Source organism: Octopus bimaculoides, chromosome 9 (genome assembly GCF_001194135.2).
Source record: "Octopus bimaculoides isolate UCB-OBI-ISO-001 chromosome 9, ASM119413v2, whole genome shotgun sequence".
NCBI classification, from domain to species: Eukaryota; Metazoa; Mollusca; class Cephalopoda; order Octopoda; family Octopodidae; genus Octopus; species Octopus bimaculoides.
The window spans coordinates 75,762,918-75,778,283 of NC_068989.1; the positions used below are offsets into that span (position 1 = coordinate 75,762,918).

The 15,366-nt window shown below is 36.3% G+C and overlaps 1 protein-coding gene across 1 annotated transcript in view; it reads right to left on the minus strand.

The window, feature by feature from the left end:
* Positions 1 to 15,366, minus strand: part of LOC106868257 (uncharacterized) — a 207,241-nt gene that overhangs the window by 52,908 nt on the left and 138,967 nt on the right. Inside the window, exons 27-32 of the mRNA XM_052970932.1 lie at positions 15,116 to 15,362; positions 11,392 to 11,559; positions 8,160 to 8,315; positions 5,833 to 6,000; positions 1,654 to 1,740; positions 531 to 644 (exon numbers count right to left, since the gene is read on the minus strand). Coding sequence (XP_052826892.1) covers positions 531 to 644; positions 1,654 to 1,740; positions 5,833 to 6,000; positions 8,160 to 8,315; positions 11,392 to 11,559; positions 15,116 to 15,362 — 940 coding nt within the window. The remainder of the gene's footprint in view (positions 1 to 530; positions 645 to 1,653; positions 1,741 to 5,832; positions 6,001 to 8,159; positions 8,316 to 11,391; positions 11,560 to 15,115; positions 15,363 to 15,366) is intronic.

Consider the following 15,366-nt stretch of genomic DNA (forward strand, 5'->3'; position numbering starts at 1 on the left):
TATATACATATATGTATATACATATATATATATATGTATATATTTATAAAAAATAACGTCGACCACTAACGTGGACAATTAATGCGCTAGAAATAGATCACATCTTGTGTCTATTAAGACCTAAAAAGTTCTCAACATGAAATATAGCAGCATACCAAAAACGTTTTTGGAATGCTGCTATATTTCATGTTGAGAACATTTTAGGTCTTAATAGACACAAGATGTGATCTATTTCTAGCGCATTAATTGTCCACGTTAGTGGTCGACGTTATTTTTTTAAAATGTACCTTAATCCCCTGAGATTGCAGATAATATTTCTGAATCTCTTTGATTCTTTAGACGTGCTGACCTCCTGATAATTAATCGATATTAATTAATATATGACTAATTACCAGATTTTATAATAATTATATATGTATATACATATATGTATATGTATACACACAAACGCACACACAAATACAAGGAAGGCGGTGAATGTAAAAGCTTCAGATTTGCTATAAAATACTAGTAAACATAATATTACGTACCTGCAGGGCAGTTACATTCAAATGCTGAACCTTTCATAGTACAGGTACCGTTGTAGTAACACGGGTTAGGTGTACATAGGTCTACCATTTTCCCACACTTTCCTCCAGTGAATTCTGTACGCAGAAAAAAGAAGCCACAAAACATAAGGATTACAGTTTATTTACAATATATACACATAGCATACAAACATACATGCACATATACATGTATAGGTACATACATGCAGAAATACATACTTGCATAAATGCATAAATATATACATATATATGGGTGTGTAGGTCTTAAATAAATATATATGTGTGTGTGTGTGTGTGTGTGTGTGTGTGTGTGTGTGTGTGTGTGTGTGTGTGTGTGTACATATATATATGTATAAATATGCACGCACACCTATAAGTATGTATGTAAATATACATATATATATATATAATATTATTATTAGGGACAAAATCCAAAATTACAGGTAAAAAACTCAATTAAAATCAATTTATAAAAAATTAAAATTAAATTGAGCCTTATAGATAAAGTATATATAAAATATATATAGTTAACATCTCCTCTCTATTTTAAACAAATTTTGTTCAGTTTTATAGGATACCTTTCCATAAATTCATATAACACACCATATACAAATATTATTTTCATATTCGCAAACTTATGCCAGTAAGATACCAGCAAAATATGAAGAATCTTTATTAGAAACTGTTTTTTGGAATCCTCCAAATTAAAGGACGAAATATAATTCAACCTTTTCACACACACAGACACACATATATGTATGTATGTATGTACGAATAAAAATCCAAAAGTTTAGGAATGGAGTAGATTAGATCCGGGCAGTGAGCTTTAAGTTATCTGCAAAGAATATTAAAAAAATGACAACTTTCAGGAACAATAGTAGTTTATTGGTGCGAAATGTTGTGAATTTTTCCAGTATCGATAAGCTGAAAAAATTATTTCATAATTTACGTTTGGCAACCAGTGTTGTTGGGTATGCGAATAAGAATTCAAAATTTAAGGTGGATAAAATCTACCTTAAGTTAGATAAAATCCGGGCTAACAGAACCTGTTTTCAGTTAAGCACTTTCATATCCATAGATAACAAATAGAGTTGTTTTAACTAACCATTAGTACAATTACAGTTGTATGAGTGTCCATTTGGTACGCATGTTCCATTATTAGCACAAGGATTGGTATTGCATATGTTTGTTTCTGAAAAAAAAAAAAAAAAAAAAAAAAAGAAAAACTTGCAAAAATTGCATTAGATGTTAATCTAGTCAATTTTGTTCCTGGTTCCACAATACAGAACCATCCAATTCAAATTGAAATTTCATACCAGACACTTTAGTCAGGTACAAAACACCAGTTGTATAATGGAAATGTTTATAATTTTATCAAATTTCTCCATAAGCTTAAATAATCCTCTCTAGTATAGGCACAAGGCCTGAAATTTAGTGGAGGTGACTAGTCGATTTCATCGACCCCAATGTTTCGCTGGTACTTAATTAATCGATCCCGAAAGGATGAAAGGCAAAATCGACCTCGGCGGAATTTGAACTCAGAATGTAGTGCATAATCTTAAATAATAACTTCCAATTCTGGCACAAGGCTAGCATTTTGGGGGAAGAGGGTAAGTCGATTACTTCGGGGGAAGAGGATAAGTCGATTACTTCAACTCCGAAAGGATTGCAAGCAAAGTCGACCTCTGTGGAATTTAAACTCAGAACGTAAAGACGGTTGAAATGCTGCTAAGCAATTTGTCCGACGTGCTAACGATTCTGCCAGCTTACCGCCTTGATACTCTTAAGTAATCAATTGAAACAGGTTGAGAGCGTCTTTCAAGAAAAATAGTCCTAGAATTGTTTTAACCTCTTACTGTGTATAGCTTGTTTTTGATTGAATTTACATAGGGATAGACTGTATGATCTTTTGTCACATCTTAGACAAAAGTATTGCCTGTTACTATTATTATAAAAGATAACCATAAATTGACTATAATCCTTTATTATATAGGTACAAGGCCTAAAATTTTGGGGGAGGGAACTAGTCGGTTACATTGATCCCAGTGTTGAACTGGCACCTATTTATCGATCCCGAAAGGATGATAGGCAAAGTTGACCTCGGAGGAATATGAAGTTAGCAACTAAAGACGGAACAAAATGTAGCTAACAGTTCCGCCAGCTCTCCGACTTTTAAATGACTATAATCACATATGCTAGAACTACTTCTACATAAGCCGGACCAACGTTCCCATACGCTGGATCAAAGATCACATATGGGGGACCTACATTCACATGTTTTGGATATGCGTATACATACACTGTCCACAAATGTCGGAACCATTCTAAGTTTTCTTATTACGTATATCTATTTTAACAATATTTTCTGCAGCAAACGAAACAGCCTTTTGAAATACATAGTTGTAGTTTTCAACTTTCAATAGCTTGTATGTACAGCAAGTCTGAGAAATTAGTCAAAGCTATTGTGTGATTGGACCAGTAAATTTTACAAGAATCAGCTTTGTCATTTCTTCATTACTTTTGAATTCGAATGCTGTCCTGATGTATTTTGCATCTATCTCCATTCGATATCCGTACAATAGTTATCCATAATGTACTGAAATATGTTTGAAAATTTTAAGATCTTTAGAATGTGTTAAAGAAAAAAGGAAGAAAATTCTGTGTACCAACATCTTTACTTTTTGATTTGAAATTTAAACTTCGTATTCTGCTTTAACTTAATGGAGGAGGGATTGTCTCCCTTACAATAGCTGATCACTAGGGCGCGCCACTGTAAGTCATGTGTCTCTTCTATGTAATTAACTCAAACTTGCCTTGCAAGAAGTTATAATAAATGGATATTTCAAAGACAAAAAATAAGGTGTGAAATATATTTGGGCAAAAAGTATTTACAAAAAGTCTTTTAGTATAATTTTCTTGTAGAAATACAATCCAGCGGTGACTCTAATTCGATGTTTGTCGACCATAATGCCATTTGCATTTGTATTAATACTTTTAGAATACCATATTCAAGTGTCTCTGTTGCTTCCTTGGATGGGAAGAATAAAAATAAACAAACAAACAAAAGAAACAAGCAAAAACATAAATAAAAAACTAGTGGATTGATAAAGTAAACCTATGTTCTCTGCTGATAAATGGTGAATACTGATAATATGTTTGACACAGATCTAATTCCATTCTCTACAGAATCTGAAGTTTGCGATGAAAAATTATAGAAAGGAAGGGAGAGAAAGGTCGCACCGGGTAGGGAGAGTGGTGGGGAACAAGAGGAAGAAGAGGCTATGGCAGATGAACGAGATATCCGAGAAGAACGGAATTTATAAGAGACTTCAGTAATAACATTTGGCGCATGGAGAAAAGAATCTAATGTTTCGGTCTGTGGCATTTGTCTGAGAATGAGGAACACAGAAAAAGTTAAGCTGTTATTGATTTTCATCGTATTCTGTGAACAATACGTTGGTAGCAGGTAAATAGACTACAACTGTCCCGGGTGGAACAATTATTGCAAAGGGGAGATGAAACACTTGTAACTCTGAATTTGTTTTGCAGCTTCGATAAATTTATCTTTTATTTTTTTACTTGTTGCAGTCATTAGACTGAGGCCATGCAGGGGCACCGACTTGAAGGATTTTAGTCAAACGAATAGACCGCAGTACCTTCTTTCGTTAAAGTCTAGTACTTATTTTATCATCCCCTTTTGCCGAACCACTAATTTATGGGAACGTAAACATACCAGCATCGGTTGTCAAGCGCTGATGACGGACAAAATACACACACACACACACACACATACACCTCTTTCTCTATATGCAATAGGCTTTTAGTTTCCGCCTACCAAATCCGCTCACAAAGCTTTGGTCGGCTCGAAACTATAGTAGAAGACGCTTGCCCAAGGTGCCACACACTGTCACACAATGGGACTGAACCCGGAACTATGTGGTTGGGAAACAAGCTTCTTACCACACACTCACGCAGGCGCCGGCGCCTGTTTATATTATGCGTATATTATCCTGCTTATAGCGTTGACTTCTTTGTATTTTTCTGTATTTAAATCTATAATTTTGTAGCATTCTTTTATGATTTTTGTGTTGTGCATTGTATTTCTTTTATATTTATTATTTTGTATGTATAATTCCCGGGTAGCGGTTTTCTTCATTACTTCAGGGAGTGATGACCTTGCATGACACGAATCCCGGGCTCAGTTGGCTCCGGCTGACAGTACTCGGTATAGGCCCCTATCCAGGGTTACGGAAGGGACACAACCTTCAAAGAAATCCGGAGTGGAGCCCCGTAGGCGGTTTAGTGTTCGACTTAACACTCTTCCGGCAGCTCCTGCAACCAAGTTGGTGCCAAACGTAATGCTCTGCACTCCTTTCGACTACGTCAGCAAGATCGAGAGAGAGAGGAATCCTGACGATTGGGCTACCCAGGATTTTCTTACATCTAGCCCAGGCCTGCGCAAAACTGGAGAGGAAAAAACAGACTGGATTAGTTTATGCGCAACTCCATTGTCTCCTGAGACAAAAGGATGCCAACAATAATTCCAGTGTTATCTGAAGCCAATATTCTAAGTATGGGCCATTCTATAGTAAATAAGCAAAACGTAGCCACTCATTCTAACATGAATCGACGTAAATGCGTGGCTGTGTGATAAGAAGCTTGCTTCCCAACCACATGGTTCTGCGTTCAGTCGACCAAAGCCTTGTGAGTGGATTTGGTAGACGGAAACCGAAAAGAAACCCGTTGTATATATGTGTATATACATCTATGTGTGCACGTCTTTGAGTTTGTGTCCCACTATTGCTTGACAACCGGTGCTGGTATGATTACGTGCTCATAACTTAGCAGTTCGGTAAAAGTGGCCGATAGAGGAAATACCAGGCTTAAAAAAATAAGTACTAGGATCGATACATTCGACTAAAATTTCAAGGCGTTGCTCTAGCATGGCCGTAGTTAAATGACTGAAACAAGTAGAAGATAAAATGAACCCACCGAATTTTTGTTTTAACTACGTGAGGCACTGAATCTTTGTTTTAACTACAGTTAAATAAAATAAGCAGCTGTAAATGAGCCCATGTAAATTTACCGAGCAAACGTTAAAATCTGATGGAAAAGAGAACAAGAATGAATGCAAACCACAAAAGAAAATGTATTTAAGTTACTCGATGAAAGTAGTAAACTGAAATATTGCACTGAAGTCCTTACGACAGACTAAAACCATCCTCTGCAGTTCAATGACTACAAAAGCATAGAAGATTAAATCTTTGTGATTGGAGTTACTTACCGACAGAAATACAGGTAGATGCATTTGTTGCTCCAGTAATCAAGGTAGTAGTTCCATCTGGACATTCCAAACACGTTGTTTGCATTGTGAAGTTGGTATAGTAACCTAGAGGACACTCGATACAAGGTTCAAAGCCATCGTAGGAATAATGACCTTTACTACACTGCGCTGTAAAGAAGAAGAAGAAGAAGAAGAAGAAGTAGTAGTAGTAGTAGTAGTAGTAGCAATAATAATAATAATAATGATAAATGCTCTGATGCAGTGGCTTTCATGGCTTCTCATCTGACTGAGTGGAAGTGTTATAATGTACATTGTTTTGTCTTGGTATAAAAAATGGGCTTCAGCAAATATCCTATTGAATACCTCAGAATTGCTTGTCAGTTGTTTGACCTTAACCAGTTGAGCATGTCCCTTAGTGGCTGACGATATATGCACCACTGATCACGAGCAGAAGTAGTCGGGGAGCATCATAATCTTGTGTTGAGAGGAATTCTTTGATGTTTGGATAATTCACCTTTGGAAACATGGGTATTTTCTCCAACATCCTTGAAGAACCCTTATTCAGGAACCTTTTGAGCGGGATGGTCTGCTCGACCTCAAGAAAATTCTAACTGGGCCCTATCTGCAAGGTCATGCGCTATTTATCTTGGTATGAGATCACCATGTCGCGCACATATGGTTGTGATGCATGTGCTTGGTGTACTCTTATCAGACGGTTAGTCATGATAGATATACTGGGCTTCGTATATTTTACCCTAGTATCACATTGATAGCATGCACTGCACTATCACTCAATAATAATAATAACAATGATGATAATAATAATAATAATAATAATAATAATAATAATAATAATAATAATAATATCAATTTCTTTATTAACGACTAAGGGTTCACAAAATACCACATGGAAGATGGTAAAAGGGTAGTTATTCTTTCTATTATAGGCACAACATTTGAAATTTTATGGGAAGGGGCTAGTCGATGTAATCGGCCCCAGTGTTCAACTGGTACTTCTTTTATCGACCTCGAAATGATGAGAGGCAAGGTCTAGTCAACTTTTAAGTTATCGCTACAGATATTCTATAAAATTAAGAACCGGTACTGAAAATTACGATATTTGTATACAAAGGCATCTATGTAAACAATGCGATCGAGAACAAAAAAATAGATACGTATATATTGCCTATTTTTGTATTTTCGATCGCATTGCTTACATAAACGTGTTCGTATACGAAACGTCGTAACTTTCAGTGATAGCTCTAAATTCTATTGAATATTTGTAGAGATGACTTAAAAAGTGATCGAATCACACTGTATGTATGTATATATATATATATGGGAGAATGTACGAAAAAACAACAACAGACGAGGACAGGTGGTGTAAATAACAAAAAGGATGTATTAGTATGACGCTCGGGAATACGGAAAGTCTTTGACGTTTCGAGCTACGCTCTTCAACAAGAGGAATACGGAGACAAGGAGAAAAACACGGAGAAAAAAAATTGAATAGTGTTCAGTCAACGGTCAATATATATATATATATATATATATATACCAATTGGTACTTATTTTATTTTTCCCGAAAGAATGAAAAGCAAAAATCAACGGCGGCGAAATTTGAACTCAGAACGTAAAAACTGACAAAATGCTTAGCGGCATTTTGTCTGGCATGCTAACGATTCTGCCAACTCGCCTTCCTTATAGTCTAATATATTAAAATTATATAACTGAAGAAAAAGAAAGATTTTGTACTTAAACGTTTTCGAAAGTAACTGAACCCGGCGTTTGTGATTTAAGTCGTAGGAGAGAACATTCCAGCCCGAGGACACACAGACGTGTTATGACCTGTTTGTATCTTTTCTGTTTCTGCTACTGAGGTAGAATCAGTACATATTAATCTGGGTTATTCCTGGCAATAGTATTTGCTAATTCCTTCAGTAATTTTCACTGAATTTAGGTTGCATTGCGCAAAAGAAAGAGCATTAAAATGTAAAAAGCAGAGGTTAAAATGAATTATTCCCTGACGGTTTTTGAAGAAGAATTACAACGAAGTGTTGGCCAGCTTAACTCTACGAAAAGCTAAGGAAAGAGAAAAAAAATGTGATATAACTGCACAAGGTCTTGATATAGGCTATTCCTTCCGTGAACTCTTACAGTCGCAGCTAGTTACTGATACATAGCCACAGGTTCTCTTTTTGATTAACAGTGGACATGATTCCCATTATAGATAAGAAATGTTAACTAGTTTAACTTTACGAAAAGCTACAGAAAGGTAAAAAAAAACTGACAAGTTGACAAATGTTATACTTTCCGCGATTACTTACATTCGCAGCTGGTTGATGAAAGAGAGCCATAGTTTCTGTTTTTGGTTAAAGGTGGGCATGATTCACAATAGGTTGCGTTCAGGTAGTATGAATTCATTGGACAGAGAGTACACGGTGGTAATTTTGTACTTGCAATGCTACCGCTGGTGCATATATCTAGAATGTAACAAAAAAAATATAGAAAACAACAACTATTTAGACCTGAACCAAATAAAATACCCTGTTGTATTTTTTAATTTTTTAATACACTAACAGGGAATTCAGTAAAATTGAAAACATAAACCTTCATTGTTATATACAAGGAAGGTTATAATAATGTTAGTGGTAAGTTTTGTAAAACTTTCGGTGATTGGAATCATGAGCACAATAAATAAACCGGGGGATATACGAGGGGATACCCAAAAGAATACGGAATTTTGCAATGTTATTTTATTCACTTAGTTTTACATGTTTACACTTTTATTGTCTTCAAAGTATTCTCCATTTGAAGCAATGCATCTGTTTTCCACTGCTCGAAGCAGACCTAAAACTCTTGCGAAGTGATGCCTTTTAAGGCCTTCGCCGTTTTTTACCGTAGGACCAGCTTTTGCTACCAGTGATGACCTTCAAAAAAAAAGGTCCGCATCAACTTCCAACTATTCTTTCAGTTCACGACACGCATTCAATTGTGACTGTTTTTGATCTTCCGTGAACAAGCGAGGCACGAATTTTACTGCAACCCTTTTCATTTGCAATTCTTTGCTCAGAATTCGTTGGCAGGAGCTCCAGGACACAGAAATCATATCAACAAGTTCGTCAATTATTCAGTGACTGTCCTCCAAGATCAGTTCCTCAATTTTCATGCTTTCATTCGTTCGGGAGGTCGACGGTCGCCCTGCCCTGAACAAGGTTGGTCTTCAAGCGACGAATGACTATTCCTAAAGCGTCAAAACCACTCGTAAACTTGTGTTTTCCTCAAAGCAGCACTCTTGTAAGTTATTTGAAGCAGGACAACTGTTTTGGCCGCCGTTTCCCCAGCAAAAAAAAACATAAAACAAAAAAGAAACAGAATTTCAAGGAAGCATGCTGTTCCTTCGTTTCAGCCATCGCAAAAATCGACGAACAGAGGAGAAGCACTACAAAACAAAGACACACCACGTGGCAGTAAGACTACAGCTGATGACACTGGCCGGCAAACTGGTCCAGCTTTCTTATGGTCTAGCCACTTTCCTTGATTGATTGATATTCTTTTGACCCGAGTACGAAAGAATGAAAGGCAAAAATGATTTTGATGGAATTTGAACTCAGAGATTAAGGACAAATACTGCAAAGGCCGTTCACCCGACGCTCTGACAACTCTGCCAATTTACTGTCATTTAACCTGACATCAAACAATCTCTCACATCCTTTAACACGGCAACAAATCACTTGGGAGGCGTATAGGAGTATTTATACTAATTTCCAGTACGTGATTAGTATGTTATCAAGCCAGGAATGATAAAAGGACAAGTCATCCATGGTAGAATAAGAACTCAGTGTGTAAAACGACTTAGATAAATATCGCAAACTGTTTTGTTCGACGTTCTGCTATATCTATGCTGCTAATTCATCACCTTTACATTAAATTCCTTTCAACCGTTGTCAATCTCTTGTTAGACCAAGATGTCAGCATTCCATTGCTGGCATGTTAATGTTAGTTGCAGTCCTACCTACCTGTTCACTCTGGCCATTTGATTGTTGGATGGGATGCTCCTTGTCCATCATTGGTACGTTGGTGGAATTACAAATCTGAACTCAAAGAACCCCAACAGATAATCTAAGAAAGCAGTTCTGACGCTTTAGTAAGTTCATCAGTCCAACCCACCCTGCACTGCTATTTTATTAATCGACTCCGAACGGATGAAAAAAGGAACAGTTGAACTCAGCAGGATTCGAACTCAGGCCATAGGTAGCTGCTCCAGGACTTCAAGACATTTTATACAGCGTTGTCAGTCCGCTTTCTGTCGCCCTGAATCTGTTTATAACATTGATTTCAAATTTTGGCACTAGGCGAGCAACTTCGGGATAAGTTGATTACAACTGGTGCGTTACCGATCCCGAAGAAATGAAATGCAAAGTCGACCCCTGCGGCATTTGAACTCAGAACGGAAAGTCAGAGGTATACCGCTAAGCGTTTTTTCCCGGCGCAGTAACAATTCTGCCAGCTCACTACCTTAATTCTATTTATAATATTATTAACATTTAAACGGCGGAAAAGGGTAGCATGAATGTGTGTGCAAAACGCCCCCAGCACCGAAACAAAACAAACAACAATCCTCAAATATCCTTTTCTTGAGAACCTTTGTACTTATTTTCACTTTAAATAAATAGATGTATTTACACCATTTGTCTACAGCGAGAAATTTTCTCCATTACAAAACAAGGAATGGCTTTCTTATAGGTTCAAATATGCCGCAAGCATATTTGAACAGGTAATAACCTTGTATTTATACACATCACTACTTAGCGTTGCTTCCCTGTAATTTGTTTACTGTGAGCCACCGATTAGCGCTACCAGTCATCCAACAATGACGAGAATATCATGAAGGACAATCTCTCGTATCAGCTCGCAGGGGAGTTAACCACTCCAAGATGCTTGCATCTTACAGTTTGGGCAGGTGGTGTTGCGTGCTGATTTTAGGTGTATCTACACCATTTGTCTTCAGTGAAAAATGTTCTCAATTACAAAATACAGTGAATGGCTTTTGTATGGGCTCCGGTATATCTCAAGCATATTTAAACTCGTATATAGCTTATAGATTAGAGACAGGTACTCTCTGTATAGAATACACTTCGTAGTGCTCAAGAGATTTGAACTCGAGCAGGTAGAGGAGTAAATGTATGAAAAAGCATATCAGGCAAGACGATATACAAAAATATTAACTTTTTATTACAAAAATTATTAGTCTTCCGTGCAATACAACTTACATTCTCATTATCAAAAAGGGTCGTAAAATATTCACTTCCTTTTAATGATGCTTGTAGCCATGCAAAAGTTTTGAAACATCAATCGACGATGTCTGCTGGTCTTTGATGAAACATCAATCGATGTTTGAAGGATTAAACAACAATCAGAAACGATAACTCCTTAAGTACACATTTATAAAAGAAAAAAAAAGCAACAAAAAAGAAACAAAAGCAAAATCAAAACAAAAGGGGACAAAGCAAAATTTTTGTAGATTAGCTAGGGAAGAAGAGGTGTAAAAAGACTTACCTTTACAATCGTTTACATGTATACTTCCTTCTGAGTATGTTGATTTATTTGCCGGGCAAGGGGTACAAGTTTGGTTCCCAGCAGTATCCTTATACTCTCCAACTGGACAGGGTTTGCATTCAGTGACACCATTAATTTTAGTAGAATAAGAACCAGGAGGACATTTAACTGAAGAGAAAGAGAGAAATATTGAAGGAGAAACGAGTAGAGAGAGAGAGAGTGAGTGAGAAAGTGAGGGAGAGACTGTGAAAGGTTATATTATATAAGAAAAAAATCTGCACTTTTGCAGGCGCGCACATGCGAGTTTGTGTCGAAAGTCACAAAATTTAAATTGTTGGATTATTAACTAAAGGGTTTATTAACCATAATTAGAAGAGTCATGAGATGTTTAAAAGTGTGCACATTAAAAAAAAAAAAAATTAATCCAGCGAGGAAAATCCAACAAAACTCAGCAGAAAATCTCAACAAACAAATCAACCAAAGAACATTTTTAATTAATAATAAATATTATTATAATTAGTGAAGCAAGCACGGGAGACAACTCTTTGACATTTTTGTTAACGATACCATGGTAGATGCTCAACGGTATACAGAGAGTAGGTAGTGAAGGGAGCAGCGTACATTTATTTGTCTTTTACATTTTAGCCTTTTTTCTGCAATACCTGTACTACCGCCTCCTTTACCAGCTCACTGCCCCATGTTCCCTAACAAAAAAAATAAAAAAATGTAGTTTTGCCTGTAATTATGTTGCAGGCAACATAATTTATTACACAACACTTGCAGCTTAATATTAATTTCATATTAACATCTTAAAATCAATATTGAAGGAAATAAATCCATGAAAAGCTGCAAATAAAGATAAACTATTTAACTTTAAAATGATTCTTGCACTGGAACCCCCTATTTTTTCTGGAAATATTTAAACTTCGTGGAAAAAAAACCTCTCGGAAATATTGAGGTTTCGCGTACAAGATATTTCACAAATATTGGTCGGCATTGAAAAACAGATACTTCTTTGTCGAATCTTGCCATTACAAATGCAAGGAAGCAGCGACTGGCCCGTTGGAAACTGAAGTCAACGATGTAGCTTTTCACAAATTGCAATATAAAATAGATAGAAACCATTAAAATAAATAAAGTTTTTAAAACTAAACTAAATTCTACAACTATGAGATCGTATTAACATTTAAATCCCTCGTTTAGTTATTAATCTTCCAAAGTGTAATAATTTTGGAAATATTCAGTGAAAGCGGTGATGGCAATTCATGTTTCGTATTCCATTCTAGGCATTCTAGATGTAAACTTAAATGGTATTTGAATACCAATTATTGTTGTTTCTTAGTAACAATTCAATTATTATTACGTAGACTTATGACGAAAAACATTTCAGCCTTGACCATATAACCATCTTGTATTTTTTCAGGATGAGTGTGCTGGACGTACTAGCGGTCCACTGGCAGAGTCGTTAGAACATCGGAAAGATTATTATGTGGGAAACATTCCGGCGCTCTGCAGTCTCACCAAGGTCATTTTTGTCTTTCATCGTTTCGGAGTCAATAAATAAAGCTGCTGGCCAGTTGTGGTGGCGACGGGTCGATCCTTTTCTTCTTTTCTCTCTCTCCTCCTCTCTCTTTTCCTTTCTAGAAGAAATAAACCGTGGCCAGACAGGTCAAAGGATGGGCTTTCCAAGTTTAAGATATCCAAGACACATCGTATATTATGATGGCACACCTACAACTCTATCAAGTGATTGAAGGCTCAAAGCAAGGTGATGCAGGACTTACTAAATTATTTCAATATGTTCGTTCCTTATTTTCAGACGGAACACTGTGATATGAGGGAGACTGTTGCTACTATTTCTCGCCTGTTGTATAAACATGTAGAGACTTCACCACTGGGTATTGGGCAACCAGTTAACTGACGGCTAGTGTGTTACAGGTTCACTGAAGTATTACATTGTCTTCGTTGGACACAACACTATTTTGTATATCAAAGTTGACTAACTTTGAGAAAAAGTATTTTAGCCTCCATAAAGATATGCCTGCAATAAATTAGCTTCTTATCCTCTTCAGAAATATTTGATTTTATTGGATGCCCGAGGTTATCGGAATTGAAGCTCGTTATTTTCCGTATGTAATTTTAGAAATGGTCAGTCACATATTAGTAGTTATTCAGTCTAGAAGATACAGACAACTAGTAAATATTTTAGTGGCCTCTTTGAGATAACAGACAAAAGGAATGCGATGCTGGTGAGCCTTGATCACAAAACTCTTCAAGAGTGGGAACAACAAAGACAACGAGATCCTGCCCCTTCACATTGGAGAGTATTACTGCTGTGGATTCCACGGAAAGCTTGGATCATATCCGACAAAAAGGCTAGTTGACTGATTGGCATGGAGTCAATATCTAACTTCTAGTCTACAAATTATCTCTCTACTTTCTGCTTTTTCCACCACTACTACAATATCTACTGATCCTTGTAGCTGAGTTGTCTTGTGCCATTTCTGATCAGACCTGCTGATTCATGTCTCCTTCGATCACTAATATTATATTACTACCCCCTTCACACAGGCTCTGCACAATCTGTTATTATCGACCCTTCATTGGTACTGCGGGTGGACACATTGAAATCAAAAGCATAAGCTTTTGCTTGAATACATTAGATGCAAATGTAAATTGAGCAATAGGAAAAACAAAAACATGGAACACTGAATATAAATTTCATCGATATCAAAACATGGTCTTTATATCATGATTGTGATCCACAATTCTGTCTGCGTATCTAGATGATTCTTAGATTCGTAAGTATCTTGTTGTAAATGGAGTGGAGCCGTTGTTGTTGAAAAAAGTTCTAGGGATAAGGGATATTAATCATTTAAAGGGTTAATTGATTACACTTTGTAACACGATTTTTATACTTGGATAGCAACTGTTATTTTCCTATTTGCTTACCCCTAGAAAGTATAACAAATGGCTAATATTCCTTCAAACTTTGCTTTTGTTACATTTATTCAAACCCCTACGCATGGCTATGATGTACCTCACTAATCTCGCTTATGGTCAGAAAGGCACATATTGTCAGCCGCTAAGGGACATGCTCAAGTGGTTAAGGTCAAGCAACTGACAAGCAAAGCTGTGGTATTGAGTAGAATATTTGCTATAACGATATTTCTGCTTGAGCGCTGAATCTGTCTGAAATGTAATGAAAAATAGATATGTTTCAAAACATTGATGTCCAGGTCACAAAAACAAAGTTTGAAGGGAATACTCGTAATTTCCTTTGATTTCGAGATAGAAACAAATACGAAATAACACGTACAAAAAAAAAAAAAAAAAAAAAAAAAAAAAAAAAAGAAAAAAAAAATCGTGACACATTTTAAAAAGCGATTTTGGTTACTTCTATATTTTCCGTCTTTGTTGCGCTTTTTGAAATGCCATTCTCCCGCTCCACCCAGGGAATGCAAAGACTTTGAACTGAGAATTGCTACTCTATGTTTGTGTGAAGAAAGCAACAGCTAAGTTATTACAGGTATTCAACCAAATTTGTTAAGTTTACACGAGATTAATGATAAGCATAATGGTTCTAACTATGCAAAAATAAGACCCTAACTAAAATAACCTTAATGATAGGAGTTACCTACCCTTAAAGTGAGGTGACATTATCGTCACAATTACCACCACCAGCGAACAAAAACGAGAAATAAAATAGATATAGACTACATACTGCAATGGGTGTTTTTACTTCCTACGTCGATCGGAATTTTCCCTTCATGGCAATAGGAATATATGGTTATGTTTAATCCCTTCCGTTGTGCATCTCCACAAACAGCACTGTTAGAAATATTAATCGCTACACTATATGCGATTTCCTTTTCGTTAGCGTACTTTATAAAGTTGTTGAGACATGTTTGCTGCTTGTCATCGGCTAAGTTTGTAGTATTGCTTATTCTCAAAGTAGCAGACATCACGATCTGA